The 19,723-nt window shown below is 42.1% G+C and overlaps 1 protein-coding gene and 1 long non-coding RNA gene across 2 annotated transcripts; one reads left to right on the forward strand and one right to left on the reverse strand.

Annotated features, from left to right (window-relative positions):
- Positions 1 to 4,214: 4,214 nt before the first annotated feature.
- On the reverse strand, positions 4,215 to 7,471 carry LOC109136903 (uncharacterized). Its single transcript, XM_027282237.1, has 8 exons — positions 6,030 to 7,471; positions 5,824 to 5,927; positions 5,458 to 5,730; positions 5,261 to 5,360; positions 5,061 to 5,128; positions 4,711 to 4,935; positions 4,518 to 4,594; positions 4,215 to 4,470 (listed from the first exon to the last, which is right to left on the reverse strand). Exons 1-8 carry the CDS (start codon positions 6,139 to 6,141, stop codon positions 4,215 to 4,217), a joined length of 1,215 nt encoding a protein of 404 aa, XP_027138038.1. The 5' UTR covers positions 6,142 to 7,471.
- A 5,218-nt stretch (positions 7,472 to 12,689) lies between these two features.
- On the forward strand, positions 12,690 to 16,149 carry LOC109138410 (uncharacterized). The gene is made up of 2 exons (XR_002041904.2): positions 12,690 to 15,044; positions 15,117 to 16,149. It is a non-coding gene; the product is annotated as an uncharacterized LOC109138410 (long non-coding RNA).
- The last annotated feature ends 3,574 nt before the right edge of the window (positions 16,150 to 19,723 follow it).

Raw genomic sequence — 19,723 nt, forward strand, 5'->3', positions numbered from 1 at the left:
TATATTAAGTGTGTGTGTGAAGGTGTATAGAGGCAATTAGCTTAAAGAACTTTGTAGAAAGGCGCTTGTGAAGTTCAGTCCATTTCCTCGTAGTAGTTTAGTCAGATCTGCCACATCCAACATGGCGGGACCTGTTGAAGTACGATTCAGTGCTGAATGCGGCGCCGTCTATGTATATATGTCATGTATATATGTCTATGGTTTCTTGGGTAAACTTATGATTTCAGGCCTGTCTTGCAAAGGAGTACTGTAATGCATGATAAAGACATAGAAAGTAATGTACACTGTCACAGATACAAAAAAACGTAAAAAAAAAAAAAAAAAACAATATATATATATATATATATATATATATATATAATTTATAGGCCACACTATCAGTCAGCTCAAAAGCTCAAAAGTTACCAAGAATGAAGTTCGTCATGGGTTTTTTTCAGTTTTGCTTGCTCAGTAAAGTAGTTTACATAAATAAAGGATATTGGATGAATTTTTTGTATTGTGATATGTCCCGCGACCAATGATATGTCCGCGGACCAATGAATAGCCAGGAGGAGTTACTGTTAGGGCGCTGTGGTCCCCCCCGTGTACCTCTATATTAAATCTGAAGCACAGGTAAAGTGCCGTGATTCTGTTTGCGTTAGCATTCCGGATCTCACCGTTGCTTCAGATAGCTTAGTCCGTCAGAACGTAACGGGAATACTTTTTTTCTCTTGGAGTTTTTCTTCGGAGGTTGAGCTTCATACCTTCTTGATCGCGGTAAGTAACTTGTTACGTGTATGGATTGTTGTTGTAATGTGATGTTTATGTACTGCATTTTTACAGTATGAACGCGCATTGTGGTCTGCGTCCTGATTAGATAAGGGAGTACTGTACAAAATGGGTTAGGTTAGGGTTCGGAGAAAAGTGTGTGATTATGGGTCTTACGGCTTTAAACATGTTTAATAATTGTAAAAAATAAAGCAGATTTCTGTGTTGTGGATGAGATAGTTAGTGGCACTAATGGCTTGTACATGGCGCATGGCATGTATTCAATGTAATGTGATGTTTAGATCTTGTAAACATGACAATGCAACGTTAAGGGTGCGCTCACCTGGCCGAAAGCATGCAGTGAATTCCTGCATCTCACAAAAGGATGATAATCACCCATAATTGTTCCTCTTTAAATGGAGATTAGCAACGCCCGAATGTTTGCATGAATGCAAACATGTCACAAAAGGATGATAATCACCGGTAATTGTTGGTCAGTTAGTGCAGTTGCCCCTCATACTATACAAATTGCGTTCGGCTAGCCAGATTTACATGAATGCTCATTACTAATACAGTATTGAAAAATATTGTTACTTATTACAACATTACATCTGCAAAAGTTTGAACTTTGAGAGTGTTAAATAAGACAGAAATGTGAGAAAATGTTAATGGCTGTCTGAGAAAAGTGTGTGGTATGCTAGTGAATATTGAGGCTTAATGTGGTATTGGTATTTGTATTACATGTGTTGATACTTGTGTGGGGGAAACATAATTCATTGGTATTCATAATCATAGTTCATTGTTGCACTGGCACATTTTCGCCACTTTATGGGACACAATAAAGTGTTGTTCTGACATTCTACTTAAGTTAGGTGCTTAATGCAATGTTGTTTATCCTGATGTTTTAGATGCGCGTGGGAAGTCGTACCGTCGCTCTCAGCTGCCAAGAGGAGGATGGAGAGGCAGGAGAGTTGGACGACCTCTCTGGACGGCAACCGCGTGGACGGTGTAGCCTTTGGGTATGTACACTGGTTTTGTTGTTTTCCCTTGAATGGATTTGTCTTTGTTGGTCTCATGTGATACTGACTAACTTATTGTATGTCGGTTTCTCAGTTGGTGTTACCGGACGGCGGCACAAGGTGTTGAGGTGGGAGGAGTCGCAGCTGACCAACAAGCCGCGTCGTGGTGATTCCAGCTGCGTGCCTAACAAGAAGTATATCCGGGCGAAATGATATAAGAGGCAATGGACGCATCAAGTATACAATGCATGTACCAACTCCTCCTCTGTTTCATTTCATTTCAGTTTGTTCTTGTTGGTGGGATTCCAACCTGCGTGCCTTGGTGGATGGGCTTTGTCCTGATGCCAGAGGGACCGCTGTCCTTTGGCTTCATGTGCACTCCTGGGGCGACCGCAGCGCACCTGAGGACCGAGCTCAGGGCTGCTGTGGTTCCTCGCCAGCCCGAAGCGTCATCGTCCTGGCTCCCAGCACAAACCTGACTGCTGGCAGGGACTGGACAACTCGTCTGCAGACTTTGCCGCCCTGCTCAAGACTGCACGCAGCCGTTGGGCCAACGTAAGTGTGGATTTAGGGTTTATAAGACTAGATGATGTGTGTATTTCGGCAATTTTAAGATTATTGGCCTGTGTAATAACAGGACAGTAAATGACAGGTTGTGGTGCTGGACTTTCCGCCTCGTCTGAGTGTGGAAGAGGACAAACAGAAGCTGCTGCGCATGGCGTACCACAGTGCTTGTGCGGACCAGGGAATGTGTAAAATTACACTGATATGTTTAAAGATTATTTATTTACAGCTATGCTACTGAAATATCATTCGCAAAGTTAATTACACAAACTCATCACTTGATATGTAGTAATTATTATGTCATTCATATTTCTTTAGGTGTTCCTTACTATCACATCTGTGAGAATTCCCTCTGCCCCAGCGTGACTTGTGGGCCAGAGATGGTGTAAGTAAAGTTTGTTTTTTTGTCAGCAAAAGATTGCACAACTGGGAAATAACCGTATAGTCTAATGTAAATAAGCAGTTTATTGGCAATGAATGATAGTAACTCTTTTCTTTGTTTTTTCAGACACACCTGAGTGATAGCGAGGGTATGCCGATCCTCGCGTACCTCTTTGGCAGGCGGCTGACAGGCAGCTTGCAGAACCAGAGCCAGAGCCACCCGGGGCGCCGATTCCCACTTGCCCGTATCGTCCCCGTTTTGCCACCCAGGTGGTAGTGAGGGGATCGAGCCACAGCCACCCCAGCAGCCAACCCAGATGGCGGGATTACAGTGGTGAACGGCAGAAGGTATATATATCTGATTTATGGATCGGTTTCTACGGAATGCATATCACATAATCTAATCTGTGGCATAACACTACTTTCATGTCTAACCACAAGCATTTGTTTCTTCCATTTTAGTGCAGTTTGCCTGAAGCTGAGCAAGGTTATGGAGTTGTCACCTACCTTCGCATAAAAAATGAAAAGGGTTCAGTCCACTGTTCATTCATTATTGGAAAGTCCAGAGTTTCTCCATTGAAACCAACAACGATCCCGAGACTGGAATTAACAGCTGCTGCTGTTGCCGTAAAGATGGACAGACTCATGCATAAAGAGCTAAAAATGCCACTAGAAGAATCCATTTTTTGGTCAGATAGTACTACTGTGCTGAGATACATTGCTATGAGAATATTAGATTTAAAACCTTTGTGGCAACAGAGTGTCACTTATCAGAGACAACACTAAGCCAAGTCAGTGGAGGTATGTGAACTCTGAGCTAAACACAGCCGACCACGCATCCAGAGGCAATGAACGCAGACACGTTCATAAATGTCAGAACTGGACTGATGGACCCGACTTTTTGAAGAAAGATGAGAAACACTGGCCAGTTTCTCCTGATATCAAAGAGATACAGAAAGATGATGTTGAAGTTAAAGCTGCAGTGAGTGTGAATGCAACAAATGCATATGAGAATACACTAAGCTGAAACGGGCTTGTGTAGGACCCAAATGCAGCACAACAGCAAGGGATACTTAGTAATGTTCCTATTGAGAAAACTCACAGCAGGCGATATGGGCAGGTGAGAGAGAGGGAATAAGTCCAATCAATCGGAGAGTCTGTGGCCAATGACTGAGCAGGGGAACAGACTTGCCCGGGGAAACCTCCAAACAGCCAGGGAAACAGGCAGACAGACACCAGAAACACTGAGGCGAACTCGTGGTCGGGGACGAGAAGCTGAGGTGATTACCGGGGCAGAGGACAGACGAGCAGGTCAAAGGCAGGCAGGGTCGGCAACGGGAGATCAGTCCGGACAAAAGTGCTGGAAAGACTTGCATGACGCGAAGAACAATCTGGCAAAGAGTGTCTGGAGGTCCTCAGATGAAGAGTCCACAGAGGACGATGGCGGGTCCACCTCGCTAGGGCCGGGGATGGGTGGGGCACCAGAGGCGCCTCAGGCGGGGGTTATCGTGGACGGGCGTATCCTGGGGGGCTGGTCGGGTTGCTGCCGGTGGAAGTCAGTAATGAGCTGAGGGTCAGGATGTAGCTGGCGGGGAACCACGACCTCTCCTCTGGACCATATCCCTCCCAGTCAACCAGGTACTGGAGCCCCTCCCACAGCGACGAGAGCGGATAACCGTCGAACCGTGTAGGCTGGGTCTCCATTGATAAGGCGAGGGGGGAGGAGTCGGGGTAGCAGGAATCAAGGGACTCTCCAGAACTGGCTTGATTTTGAGACATGGGATGTGGGGTGTACTCGCATGGGACCTGGGAGCTTGAGGCGGACTGCAGCAGGGTAGGTAGGTGACAACTCCATAACCTTGCTCAGCTTCAGGCAAACTGCACTATAAAATGGAAGAAACAAATGCTTGTGTTAGACATGAATGTAGTGTTATGCCACAGATTAAGATATGTGTATATGCATTCCGTAAGAACCGATCCATAAATCAGATATATATACCTTCTGCCCGTTCACCACTGTAATCCAGCCATCTGGGTTGGCTGCTGGGCGTGGCTGTGGCTCGATTCCCTTCACTACCACCTGGGTGGCAAACCGGGGACGATACGGGCAAGTGGGAATCGGCGCCCCGGGTGGCTCTGGCTCTGGTTCTGCAAGCTGCCTGTCAGCCGCCTGCCAAAGAAGGTACGCGAGGATCGGCATACCCTCGCTATCACTCAGGTGTGTCTGAAAAAACAAAGAAAAAGACGTTACTATCATTCATTGCCAATAACTGCTTATTTACATTAGACTATACGGTATATTTCCCAGTTGTGCAATCTTTTGCTGACAAAAAAACAAACTTTACTTACACCATCTCTGGCCCACAAGTCACGCTGGTGCAGAGGGAAGTTCTCACAGATGTGATAGTAAGGAACACCTAAAGAAATATGAATGACATAATAATTACTACATATTCAAGTGATGAGTTTGTGTAATTAACTTTGCGAATGATTATTCAGTAGCATAGCTGTAAATAAATCAATCTTTAAACATATCAGTGTAATTTTACACATTCCCTGGTCCGCACAAGCACTGTGGTACGCCATGCGCAGCAGCTTCTGTTGGTCCTCTTCCACACTCAGACGAGGCGGAAAGTCCAGCACCACAACCTGTCATTTACATGTCATGTTATTACACAGGCCAATAATCTTAAAATTGCCGAAATACACACATCATCTAGTCTTATAACCATAAATCCACACTTACGTTGGACCAACGGCTGCGTGCAGTCTTGAGCAGGGCGGCAAAGTCTGCAGACGAGTTGTCCAGTCCCCTGCCAGCAGTCAGGTTGTTGCTGGGAGCCAGGACGATGACGGCTTCGGGCTGGCGAGGAACCACAGCAGCCATGAGCTCGGTCCTCAGGTGCGCTGCGGTCGCCCCAGGAGTGCACATGAAGCCAAAGGACAGCGGTCCCTCTGGCATCAGGACGAAGCCATCCACCAAGGCACGCAGGTGGGAATCACCAACAACAAGAACAAACTGAAATGAAATGAAACAGAGGAGGAGTTGGTACATGGCAATGTATACTTGATGCGTCCATTGCCTCTTATATCATTTCGCCCCGAATAATACCTTCTTGTTAGCGCACGCAGCTGGAATCACCAACTTGTGCTGCTTGTTGGTCAGCTGCGACTCCTCCCACCTCAACACCTTGTGCCGCCAACCGGTACCACCAACTGAAGAAACAGGACATACAATATGTTAGTCAGTATCACATGAAGACCAACAAAGACAAATACATTCTACAAGGGAAAAGAACAAAACCAAATAGTACATACCCAAAGGTACATCGTCCACGCGGTTGCCGTCCAGAGAGGTCGTCCAACTCTCCTGCCTCTCCATCCTCCTCTTGGCAGCCTGAGAGCGACGGTACGACTTCCCACGCGGCATCTAAAACATCAGGATAACAACATTGCATTAAGCACATAGCTTAAGTGAAGAATGTCAGAACAACACTTTTATTGTGTCCCATAAAGTGGCGAAAATGTGCCAGTGCAACAATGAACTATGAATTATGAATAACAATGAATTATGTTTCCCCCCACACAAGTATACAAAACATGTAATACAATAACCAATAACCACATTAAGCCTCAATATTAACACTAGCATACCACACACTTTTCTCAGACAGCCATTAACATTTTCTCACATTTCTGTCTTATTTAAACACTCTCAAAGTTCAAACTTTTGCAGATGTAATGTTGTAATAAGTAACAATATTGTTCAATACTGTATTAGTAATGAGCATTCATGTAAATCTGGCTAGCCGAACGCAATTTGTATAGTAGTGAGGGGCAACTGCACTACACTGACCAACAATTACCGGTGATTATCATCCTTTTGTGACATGTTTTGCATTCATGCAAACATTCGGCCGTTGCTAATCTCCATTTAAAGAGGAACAATTATGGGTGATTATCATCCTTTTGTGAGATGCAGGAATTCACTGCATGCTTTCGGCCAGGTGAGCGCACCTCATTAACGTTGTCATTGTCATGTTTACAAGATCTAAACAGTCACATTACATTTGAATACATGCCATGCGCCATGTAAACAAGCCATTATGGTGCCACTAACTATGCTCATCCAACTACAGAAATCTGCTTTATTTTTTACAATTATTAAACATGTTTTAAAGCCGTAAGACCCATAATCACACACTTTTCTCCGAACCCTAACCCTAACCCATTTTGTACAGTACTCCCTTATCTAATCAGGACGCAGAACACAATGCGCGTTCATACTGTAAAAATGCAGTACATAAACATCACATTAACAACAACAATCCATACACCGTAACAAGTTACTTACCGCGATCAAGAAGGTATGAAGCTCAACTCTCCGAAGAAAAACTCCAAAGAGAAAAAAAGTATTCCCGTTACGTTCTGACGGACTAAGCTATCTGAAGCAACGAGTGAGATCCGGAATGCTAACGCAAACAGAATCACGGCACTTTACCTGTGCTTCAGATAATATAGAGGTACCGGGGGGGACCACAGCGCCCTAACAGTAACTCCTCCTGGCTATTCATTGGTCCGCGGACATATCATTGGTCCGCGGACATATCACAATCAAAATAATTCATCCAATATTCTTTATTTATGTAAACTACTTTACTGAGCAAGCAAACTGAAAAAAACCCATGAAGAACTTCATTCTTGGTTAACTTTTGAGCTTTTGAGCTGACTGATAGTGTGGCCTATAAGTATAATAATATATATATATATATTAATATATATATATATATATAAGTAATATATATGATATTTTTTTTTTTTCTGTGTATCTGCTGACATGTACATTACTTTCTATGTCTTTATCATGCATTACAGTACTCCTGTGCAGACCAGGCCTGAAATCATAAAGTTTACCCAAGAAACCATAGACATATATACATAGACATATATACATAGACGCCGCATTCAGCACTGAATCGTACTTCAACAGGTCCGCCATGTTGGATGTGGCAGATCTGACTAAACTACTACGAGGAAATGGACTGAACTTCACAAAGCGCCTTTCTACAAAGTTCTTTAAGCTAATGCCTCTATACACCCATTCACACACACACTAATATATCTGGGAAGATCATGTCTAGATGTGACATGAGGCTTTTCTGAATAAAGAGCACTAACGTTTACATTTAACTGATTTTGATTAATCGTTTTTATATTCACATTGATGAACATGTACACACACACACACACACACACACACACAAATATCTCAATATTTAACATCACAGTAACAGTGTTAAAAGTTGCATACGTTGTTTTGGGGGCCTGCTTGTTTCCCAGATATATTAGTGTGTGTGTGAATGGGTGTATACAGCGCCGGTCCTGGCCACATTTGACCAACCCGCTCAATGCGGCGTCTATGTATATATGTCTATGTATATATGTCTATGGAAGAAACATGAGTCACTACACTGGCTGTACACACGACACGACAGCAGCAAGCCACGCTTCAGAAAAACAGACTGCTGCAGAGGGAACTTGTCTGAATCTGATGTCAAAAGGACATCGACACACACATACATGTACAAGGTGTGTTATACATTTGCTGTACCTAGTTCCACATACCTAGACATCCTGCTTTAATGACGAACATGACAATAAATGCTACTTATAATTTAACCGAGTATTCTGTTATTTCTTTTTTTGGTAACACTTTATTTGAAGGGGTGTTCATAAGACTGACATGACATTGTCATAACTATGACATGACACTTGTCATGAACATTAATGAATGTCAATGACTGCTGTCATTAAGTGTCATGCGGTTTCTTATGTCATCTTTTACTGTCAACTTGACATTGTTTGGGGTGTCTTTGTTATGACAACTTGACATTTACCAAGATGACATAGGCTGACCATGTCTTTGTCATGACAACTTGACATTAACCAAGAGCACTTTCAGTAATATCTTTGTCATGACAACTTGACATTAAGCAAAACCACATAGCTGAGAAGTGTCTTTGTCATGACAACTTGACATTAACCAGCATGACCTGCAGGTGACTTTCGCTTCAGCCTTGCACCAGCCCACTCACTAGCTTGGACCTGTGAGCGCCTAGGACTGGGGTGGAGACACACTAGGGGTAAAACCAGGGTGCTCTCTCCTTGGGCCCTGGGGAGGAAAGCTTACTAACCTACTTACAGCACAGCTACCAACTGGCTATCGTTACACCAGACAACTTACCTGTCACTTTCAGCCATCTCCTTCCGTGGCAGGACCGACAGTTAAAACTTGTTTTATTATTTCTTGGCTTTGTATCAACATTATACTTCACGCTCATGTCATTGCCTATCTTTAGACCATCATGAATCGACATTTGCCTGTCATTACACCATCATGAATGCTACTGCCTGTCATTACCACCATCATATATGTGTCCTAAGCAATTTCTTTGAGCTCAAGTAAATGGTACACTTGGACTATTGATTAATATGTCATTAAGTGACGCTACACAGTTAGATCCCCAACAACATGATGTTACTACTTGTCATTACACCATCATGAATGTGACTTTGCCCGTCATGACATCATTATGAATGTGTCATAAGCATTTTCTTTGAGCTCAAGTAAAGTAGTACACTTTGGACTACTCATTATATGTCATGAAGTGTTACTACACCATAGGATCCTTTACCAACACCAACATGAATGTGTTCTACCTGCTATGACACCATCATGATTGTCATAAACTTCAAGTAAACTGGTACAATGGACAATTCATGTTTTATACATGTTACAGGCAGATCTTTTTAAACACCACAACACAGTCAAGTGAGAGTCATTCAACTGTTTTTTACTTAAAGTAAAACAATAACACTGGAACGCAAAACTGAACATGATACAGTATAATGGAACCCTTACATCAGTCTTTTGGTTGAAGACATTTTCATCTCTTCATACTTTTTTAATGTCATGGAAGAGACGTCCCAGACACCCTAATGATGTTTAGAGCCTAACCAGTGATGCCACTCTATCATATCATATCTATATATCATAGAAAATTTCTAAAGAATTCTGAGTGTGCCTGACTCTGGCCCCGTCGTCCCATGCATTATTAATGACACTGCTCAGCAGACTAGAAAAAAATTTTGAGAGTGACGAGTGGGCTGTTGCTGGGGGTCTGTATTCAAAAGCACACTCAAATGTCATTTTTAACATGTTTATTTAGACACAGGAGCAGCTAGCGCTTACGTGCTAGCAATTAACATTAGCATTTTTAGCTAGCAGTTAACATTAGCATGTTAGCATTAGCATTTTTGCATTAGCATGTTACGATGATGGACTAGCAGTTAACATTAGCATGTTAGCATTAACATGTTAGCGCTGATGGGCTAACAGTTAATATTAGTGTAACCCTTCTGAAGCAGAAAGTATTAGTAATGATAATAATAACTTGAACTAATGGCCAGAATAAGAAACAGAAGATTTAAATTCGGCTACGGAGCCCAGGTGTAACCAACCGATGCACATGAAAGACACGACACTGTGGCTCTTTTTGTTAATGAGAACAATGCTCCCCTATTTAATATGAAGCTGGGGAGATATAAAACCACATGAAAAACATACAACAGCCTTACCCGGGTAGGTATAGAAAATAATAAACAAAATAAAAAGTTTTCGCAGCTGCACGTGTTTTTTCTTATTGTTCTGTTCACTTCACTATATCTGCACCCTTTAGGTATCCAGCCACACGATTGTGTGTGTGTGTGTGTATGTGTAAAAGTGAGCAAAAGGATTCAATTCCGCCATGTACGTCTACGATCCTCCAGGGTCCGGCTCGCCATCAACGTCTCTCTCTGGCTCCGTCCTCCAGACAGCCTCTATCGAAATCCAAGGGTTCCTCAAAAACCTGACCTACAATAAGTAGGATCAGAACATATTTCTTCAATTTCTCATATCTTAAACTATGAATCACTTTAAATTGTCTCTATATTCTGTAGAGAATAAGTGCTTTAACTAAATTTGTATTGCAAAATAAGATCACAATTTCTCAGTAGCAAAAGGTAAATAATTATAAGTATATTATGATACCAAATGATTATTTTTCTAACAGTACCATCACATATATATATATGCTATTTACATAGCAATTAACATATTAATTATCACAAATAACCAAAATGTAAACTCTTGTAATGTTCACAGTAAGAAACCATAACTTAATGTGCTTAAAATAAACAAATATGGTCACAGTCACACACATAGCACACCATAACTCAAGTAAAAGCTAGACAAAATTGTTACATCAGAGCTTATTCATCAATACTTGGTGTGACTAGCAGTGCTGATTAGCCCCGGAGCTAGCGCTCCGATATTAGCATTGAGGCTAGTGGTTAGCTCATGGACTTGGCAGTTTAGCTTGTAGCATTAGCATTTTAGCATTTAGCATTAGCACAGCAGGACGATCTCTCACCGCTGCGATTCTTCACCCGAGCGAATCCTCCAACTGCACTCCTGCAGGTCGTGGTCGTCCGGGGAGATTCCTCCTTTGTTTTTTTCCGAATTTTTAATCACTTTTTTCCAGTTTATCCACTTTTCTGTTTTCTCCGTCCTGACATTAAGACCGTGTCCAGAACATGCTTCCTCTTGCTCCTTCTAGAGGCTTTAGTGAAAAGTGAACCTGCGTCAGGTGGGATTACAGACTGCATCTGCTCCTCTGACTGTATGACAGACCGGGACCACAACTCATCCCTTTCAAATTAAAGTTCCAAGGCTGAAGGGAAAGTCACCTGCAGGTCATGCTGGTTAATGTCAAGTTGTCATGACAAAGACACTTCTCAGCTATGTGGTTTTGCTTAATGTCAAGTTGTCATGACAAAGATATTTACTGACTAAGTGCTCTTGGTTAATGTCAAGTTGTCATGACAAAGACATGGTCAGCCTATGTCATCTTGGTAAATGTCAAGTTGTCATAACAAAGACACCCCTAACAATGTCAAGTTGACAGTAAAAGATGACATAAGAAACCGCATGACACTTAATGACAGCAGTCATTGACATTCATTAATGTTCATGACAAGTGTCATGTCATAGTTATGACAATGTCATGTCAGTCTTATGAACACCCCTTCAAATAAAGTGTTACCCTTTTTTTTTTTCAATTTCATATTTGAATTACGGGTTATTATCATCCTTTTGTGACATGTTTTGGATTTATGCAGGAATTCACCGCATGCTTTAGGCCAGGTGAGCGCACAAGCACCTCTTTAACATTGTCATTGTCATGTTTACAAGATCTAAACAGTCACATTACATTTGAATACATGCCACACGCCATGTAAAAAGGGCCATTATGCTGCAACTAACTACACTCATCGAAGTACACAAGGCAAGTCAAGGCAAGTTTATTTGTATACCACAATTTGTACACAAGGCAATTCATAGTGCTTTACAGAGGCAAGGAAAAACATTTGACATTAAGACAAACAATAGAAATAAAATAAAAAAAGAGAAGAACGTTTAATTAAAAACATCAGAATGTCATTTGAAATCATTGAAACAGCAAATTTGAAAACAATTCACAACATTAAACGAATCACAGGATTATAATTAAAAATTCTTTACAAGACCTCAGCCACAAGCATGTGAAAATAGAAAAGTTTTTAACCTGGATTTAAAAGTGCTAAGACTTGGGGCTGATTTCGGTCCTGCTGGTAGTTTGTTCCAGTTGTGAGCAGCATAACTGCTAAATGCTGCTTTACCGTGTCTGGTTTGAACTCTGTGCTCCACTATCTGACCTGAGTCAGTAGATCTCAGAGCCCTACTATTCTACTAACATGTTGTTTATGTATTGTGCGCCTAAACCATTCAGTGATTTCTAAGCTAGTAGCAGAACTTTAAAATCTATTCTGTGGCTAACTGGGAGCCACTGTAAAGACTTAAGAACTGGGGTGACGTGCTCTGATCTCTTTGTTCTGGTCAAAACTCGAGCTGCTGCGTTCTGAATGAGCTGCAGCTGGTTGATACATTTTTGGGGGAGTCCAGTCAAAAGACCATTACCCTAGTCAAGTGTACTGGAGATGAAAGGCTCAGTGTGGTGGCTATCTTACTTGTTCTTTTTCTTGTTCTTCATTTCTTTGTTTATAACCACTCTAATAAATGACAGGAGACCGTTTACGCATAACTCTGGCCGGCCGCGGACACAGACGTGTGACCCGGTGTCATGGTAAAACGACCGTGTCGCTCCGCCATTTCTTTATTGAAAACATACAACACACCTCTTCACTTCCTGCTTCCCACGGAAGCCACATAAGCTCAAAACACTGGCGGCTCAATACTCATTGAAACACATTGAAACCTTTTCTCTCCTGGTTGAATTGAACATGAAATAAACAATAATAAATGGCGCTTACATTCCGGCCCCTAATTGTTACTGCTGGGCACAACAATTACATTCCTACATATTAAAGCGTCATTTAGTGTGAAACTCTGAAATAATGAACTTCCTTTTGTTGCCTTTGTTTACATGAACAACATACATTTCTTCACATTAACAGTACTTCAAGTACAGGTGTGTCACACACACAAGCATGAACTTATTCTTCCATCTCAAGCAATAAACATAACTTATCTACTGGTCTTTCCAAAACACTTGTTTTAGTTTTTACAAAAGCACGTCTAACAAGACCCTTTGCATCAGGAACTGTCTTTTCCATTTTTCCCATCAACCATGAACCTCTCGGTGCGCTGTCGTCCACTATGAGCACGACATCACTTTCTTTCAGATTTCTCCTGATTTCTGTCCACTTTTGCCTCTCCTGCAAGAGCGGCAGGTATTCCCTTGTCCAACGTTTCCAAAAGATGTCAGACAGGTATTGCACCTGCTTCCACCTCTTTCTGTCCTCTCTCTCAAACACTCCAGGAGGCAGCACTGGTTGTTTTTTCAAAAGAAGCAAATGATCAGGTGTAAGAGCCTCTGTGGCATGTGGATCATTTGACACTCTTGTTATGGGTCTGCCATTTACAATAGCCTCGACTTCACAAAACAATGTGTGGAGACGTTCGTCGTCAAGAAGTTGTCAAGAAATGCTTGTGTCTCAATCTTTTCAATCTTTAGCTGATCTTTCCTTGCCTTTAACTTGCACTCTTCAAGCTCTAATGACTCTATCTCTTTCAAGGATGCTGCTTGTGCAAGTAAAGCTGCATGTTCTGCTTGTTCCTTCTGACGCATGGATGAGATGGATGATCTTGAAAATCCTGAAGATCTAGAAGTTCTGGACGTTCCGGTTCTGGACGATCCAGTTCTGGACGATCCGGTTCTGGACGATCCAGATCTGGGCGGTCTAGTAGAATGGTCAACAGCTGTGCTTTGTCCCTCATGAAGCACAGGTTCATCCTCCGCTGGTGCAGCAACCATAGATACGCTGTCATCTGGACTCACAGCGTCTTGATACTGTTGCCTTGATGCATAGATCCATCCTTCAGCTTCATTAACAAATTGATTGAATCTTTCATTCTTTGGCTTGAACCAAAATGTTTGATCTGCATCCTTTTCATCATCAGGCAACAGTCTGAGTACACCATCATTTGCATGACCAAACTCTCTCAAAAGTTTTGAGCATTCAACCAAATGTTCATCAACAGTGTCTGGACTCTCATTGTCTTTCATTAGTCCGTCTATTTTGTTCACCTTTGACGTTAACTGTGATAGTTTGGACCTTCTTGTGTTTATAAATCGGCTTAGTAGCTCTTCTAGGCCCCGTTCGGTGGGCTTTGGTGCCCTCTTGTGGTCATTCTTGCTCCCGCAGCTCAGTGTTCTTGGTCTTGTCATGACGCCGCCGTCAGCCATGTTTGTTTACGCAACGTCTGACTCAACTGTTCATAAAACGGTCTATAACACAAAGCACCGTGGCTTTCTTTATGAGTGTTATCTTATGAAGACCGAACATGCTAGTCGTCTCACTTTTGTCTTCTGGCTTTGTACTTTCACTTATCTGGAAGCGTAGCGTTGTGGTCTTGCCTCGTTGCGTTCGGCTATGTGGACTTAATGGCGGCGCGGCCTCGTGTTGCTGAGCTGGTCGTTTTACTTAATGTGGTGGCTATCTTACTTGTTCTTTTTCTTGTTCTTCATTTCTTTGTTTATGTGGCAGGTCGGGTGTTGCTCTGCTCCACCCCCTCCCACTTAATCAGTATCACCGGTGCTTGATTGCGCATTGGCAGCACCTGGTTAACTACTGCGCTCCTCCGGGGCGCATTCTCTCCCTGGCATTCACCTGGAAAGGCTCTGGGTCGGCGTGCTCCAGTTTGGTTGGTGTTCGGTGTGATTTCGCCAGGTAAGCGTGTGTGCTTTAACTGCATCTTTATTGCACAGTATGGTGCGACAACCGCCGTGATTTTGTTTTCAGTTTTGGCCGTACTGGTTGGGTTGCAGCTGGAGGAAGTGGTGTCCGCGTTCTGCTGTTGTTGAGGACTGGTTTTTTTTAGTGCGTAAAGCTCTCTCTATCGGTAAGCATGCTCGTTGTTAATCATGGTTAACTATAGTAGCCCTTTGCTAACAGCTGTTGCCCTCTGCTCTGTCCTGCTGTAGCTGCTGAATTTGCAGCGGTTCTGTCTCTCCTCCTGCGCTCTGTGGATCCACTGCACAGCCTATTGATGACCACCGCAGCCACCTACGCATAACATCCGCTGCCTCCAGCCTTGGTGCAGCCGCTCCGTTTTCACGCTGTCTTCCACACCGTAGTTTCTTTTTCTTAATGTCCTGAGTTTCTGTTGTGGCTCTCACGCAGCACCAGACTCAAGCCCCACTGCAACTGACTTATTAGTGTTTCTTTGTTTGTTTGGTTTATTTATTTCTTGTTTATGTAGTTGTTTTGGGTAATCAGTTAATTTGCAAGCTCTTTGGTTTCTTTATTTTGAATTACAGATGGTTATTTTGTTTAGTTCTAATTTAGTTACATTTCTGATTTTGTTTATTCTTATATAAGTAAATTTTCTTTAAGTATTTCTATATAGGTTAAAACAATTAATGTGTATTCTTTCTGTTGGTGTGCATGTGGGTGTGAATGTTGTGTGTGAGTGTTTTTAGAATAGGACATTTTAATAATTCGTATAGTTCAACCTTTGAGTGTCGCTCCACCTAATTTTGTGTGTTTTCTTCCTGGACAGGAGCTGGTGTAGTGCGTGGCAGACTCCCTGGTGGTGGTCCCATCTCACCTCCCTTAAGTTTGCTGTGGCACGTGGTGGTTTGGTTTGTAATATTGTTTTTGTGTGTTTTTAAGTTTCTTTAGTCTGTCCGCCTCACTGAGCTGTCCCTGCTCCTATTTTTGTTTATTTTCCCCCCTAACGAATGGTGGTATAGCAGACACGCAGGTTGTGAAGAATATGTTCATTTTACCTCTAGTAAACCATTGTTAAATAAAATAATTTATATTTTTGGAAGTCCGTCTCTTGTCCTCTCTATATAGGTGTAACGAGTCTGTGCGACCTCATAGTATTCCCCTTACAGGGTTGAGTGAATTTCCTGGGGTGCAATTCCCCAGGTGGCGTTGTTGGACAAATCCCCCCCCTCTTTTACCACGTCTCGCCACATTTATAACCACTCTAATAAATGACAGGAGACCGTTTACGCATAACTCTGGCTGGCCGCGGACACAGACGTGTGACCCGGTGTCATGGTAAAACGACCGTGACGCTCCGCCATTTCTTTATTAACAAAAACATGAGACACACCCTCTCACTTCCTGCTTCCTACGGAAGCCACATAAGCCCAAAACACCTGTGGCTCAAAACCCATTCAAACACACGGAAACCTCCTCCCGTCCAGCCCAACTGAACACAAAACACAAATAACACAAATAATAAATGGCGCTTACATTAACAATCATAGCAAGTTTCAGACAGCTTGCCTGCATTTACACTTATACATGTGAAACACACAAATGTATGTGCAGTTATGATATTGAACACACAGTTACTATTACATGTCTTATTCTGTCCACATTATGTTGTATAAGATTGACATGTTTCGACAGAAGTTATTGCAGGTCATCTTTCACAACTGCCTTAGTAACTGAACTTAACTTAACTTAACAATCACAGCAAGTTTCAGACAGCTTGCCTACATTTACACTTATACATGTGAAAGACACAGAGGATGTAATTGTTGAAGTTACACAGACATACTACAGCTTTCATGATGCTGTACTTATTTCACTGATATGTTTTCCCTTACTGAATACTGACTGAGTACAACTATAGAAATGTCTGTGCAGTTATGATATTGAACACAGAGTTAGTATTACATGTCATATTCTGTCCACATTATGTTGTTTGAGAACACAAGTGGTAGCAATAACAAAGTGTGGGTTTTTCATGTAATTGTCTTTTTCAAAAATAAGTTTTATAAATGCTATGTGTCTTGGTCAAAGTTTACCTGAAAACATTGCTCATGATTAGTCATGATGCTTTGTCACACATCTATTTACATAATTGTTTTTACAGATCTGTTCTACTGATCCTGAATGGTCCATGTCCTGCTCAGATGCCCCAAAGCTACTGTGACGACTGCAACATGCATGCACACATTCAGGTCATGTGTGTGTTCTGCCTTTGTACCAACAATGATGTCTGCGGACAGTCATGGAACTCCCCTACCTTGGAATTCTCAGTCACAAGATTTTCTTTATTCTCCTGGACTTCACCTGCCCACACATCATACAAGAACATGAGTAGTATAGGAGAAGTCGTGGTTCAATAGCCACACCAACCACACAACCCAGAAAACCATTTGTTTCAGTGACAGGGTCACATTACATTGATCCAGCTCTTGCACCAGTGGCGCTTGCTCAACAAATGTGAACTCCTGTGGAAAAACTTCTGTAGACCACAAAAACATTCAACTGGTATTTGTGTCACTGGCACAAGTTTGAAATAAGATAATTCCCAGCCTCAATAATCACAAATTTAAATGTATTTTTCTTTACCTACATGGGGCTATTCCAACCAACAAGTATTAGTCTTGTTTTAGTACTACTTTGAGTTTTGCTTTATTTGTAGTAAATAGACTCAGAACCATTCAGTAGAGTACTTCATTATTTTAACAAACTTGATAGCTGAAAGCTCTGGCTCCCAATCTACTTTTGGAAACTATAGGAACCACAAGGAACCCAGCGTCCTGAGAGCGCAGTTTTCTAGAGGGGTAGTAAGGTATTATGAGCTCTTTTAGATATGATGGTGCCTGACCATGAAGAGCTTTGTAAGTAAGGAGAAGAATTTTAAATTCTATTCTAGATTTAAGAGGTAGCCAATGCAAGGAAGCCAAAATGGGAGAGATGTGATTTCTGATCTTGGTTCCTGTCAGAACACGTGCAGCGGCATTCTGAATTAACTGCAAAGTCCTAAGAGACTTATCAGAGCAGCCTGATAACAAAGAGTTACAATAGTCCAGCCCAGAAGTAACAAATGCGTGGACTAGTTTTTCTGCATCCGCTTGAGAGACAATGCGTCTGATTTTAGCGATGTTACGTAAGTGGAAGAATGCAGTCCTCGAAATTTGTTTTATGTGGACGTTAAAGGACAAACTCCAAGATTCAAGACAGTGGAGCTGGAGGCCAGGGTGATCCCATCTAAAGTAACTAAGTCTCTAGAAAGAGAGTTTCTGAGGTGTTTGGGTCCAATTACAAGAACTTCAGTTTTGTCTGAATTTAACATCAGAAAGTTGTAGGTCATCCAACTTTTTATATCCTTATAAATATATATATTTCTGCTGAGATTTTTTTGTTACACTGCTTTACAGACTCTACAACTATCACATTTTAGTTCTGAATCCTACCATATCAACTAATGCGAAGGAACACTACATTTTTGCCAATTGCAGCGCCCCCAACAGGCGGCATGGGGCGCTATAGCTATAGATTTTTTTTGTCCAGCCCCCTCATTAATTACTGCAGTCTTGTTTTAGTACTACTTTGAGTTTTGCTTGATTTTTAGTGAACAGACTCAGAACCATTCAGTAGAGTACTTCATTATTTTAACAAACAGCATATATATATCAGCTGACATTTATTTGTTACACTGCTTTACAGACTGTACAACCATCACATTTTAGTTCTGAATCCTAACATATCAAGTAATGCGAAGCAACACTACATTTTTGCCAATTGCAGCGCCCCCAACCGGCGCCATGGGGCGCTATAGAGCTTTTTTGTCCAGCCCCCTCATTAATTACTGCAGTCTTGTTGTGGTACTACTTTGAGTTTTGCTTTATTTTACACTACATTTTTTCCAATTGCAGCGCCCCCAACAGGCGCCATGGGGCGCTATAGAGCTTTTTTGTCCAGCCCCCTCATTAATTACTACAGTCTTGTTTTGGTACTACTTTGAGTTTTGCTTTATTTTACACTACATGTTTTCCAATTGCAGTGCCCCCAACAGGCGCCATGGGGCACTATAGAGCTGTTTTGTCCAGCCCCCTCATTAATTACTGCAGTCTTGTTTTGGTTCTACTTTGAGTTTTGCTTTATTTTACACTACATTTTTTCCAATTGCAGCGCCCCCAACAGGCGCCATGGGACGCTATAGAGCTTTTTTGTCCAGCCTTAGGCCTTGAGAACACACACGCCAAGTTTCAAGCACATGGGATGAAATCCCTAGGAGGAGTTTGTTCAAATGCGACCCCTGGAAATGACCCAAAAACCCGAAAAGTACAAATTTGACAAAAATTGGACGCCGTACGGTTCACTGTAGCCTGGGGCACCAAGAGACTTTTTTGTGCGTCTGGGCATGTTACATACTCCCACCGAGTTTAATACACGTGGGTGAAACCGTGGCGTGGGGCACCTCCAAAAACGCACACTTAGGTGGCGCTGTAGAGACATATGCGTGCGTGCATGTGTGAGACCCCCAAAATATGTAATTTTACACCTGACATGGGGGGGATAGGCAAATTTTCTTGAGTTTTTGGGGTGACATGGGCCTTCAAAACGGCAATTTACTTTATGTCTGAAGAAAAATA

Source organism: Larimichthys crocea, chromosome IX (assembly GCF_000972845.2).
Source record: "Larimichthys crocea isolate SSNF chromosome IX, L_crocea_2.0, whole genome shotgun sequence".
NCBI classification, from domain to species: domain Eukaryota; kingdom Metazoa; phylum Chordata; class Actinopteri; family Sciaenidae; genus Larimichthys; species Larimichthys crocea.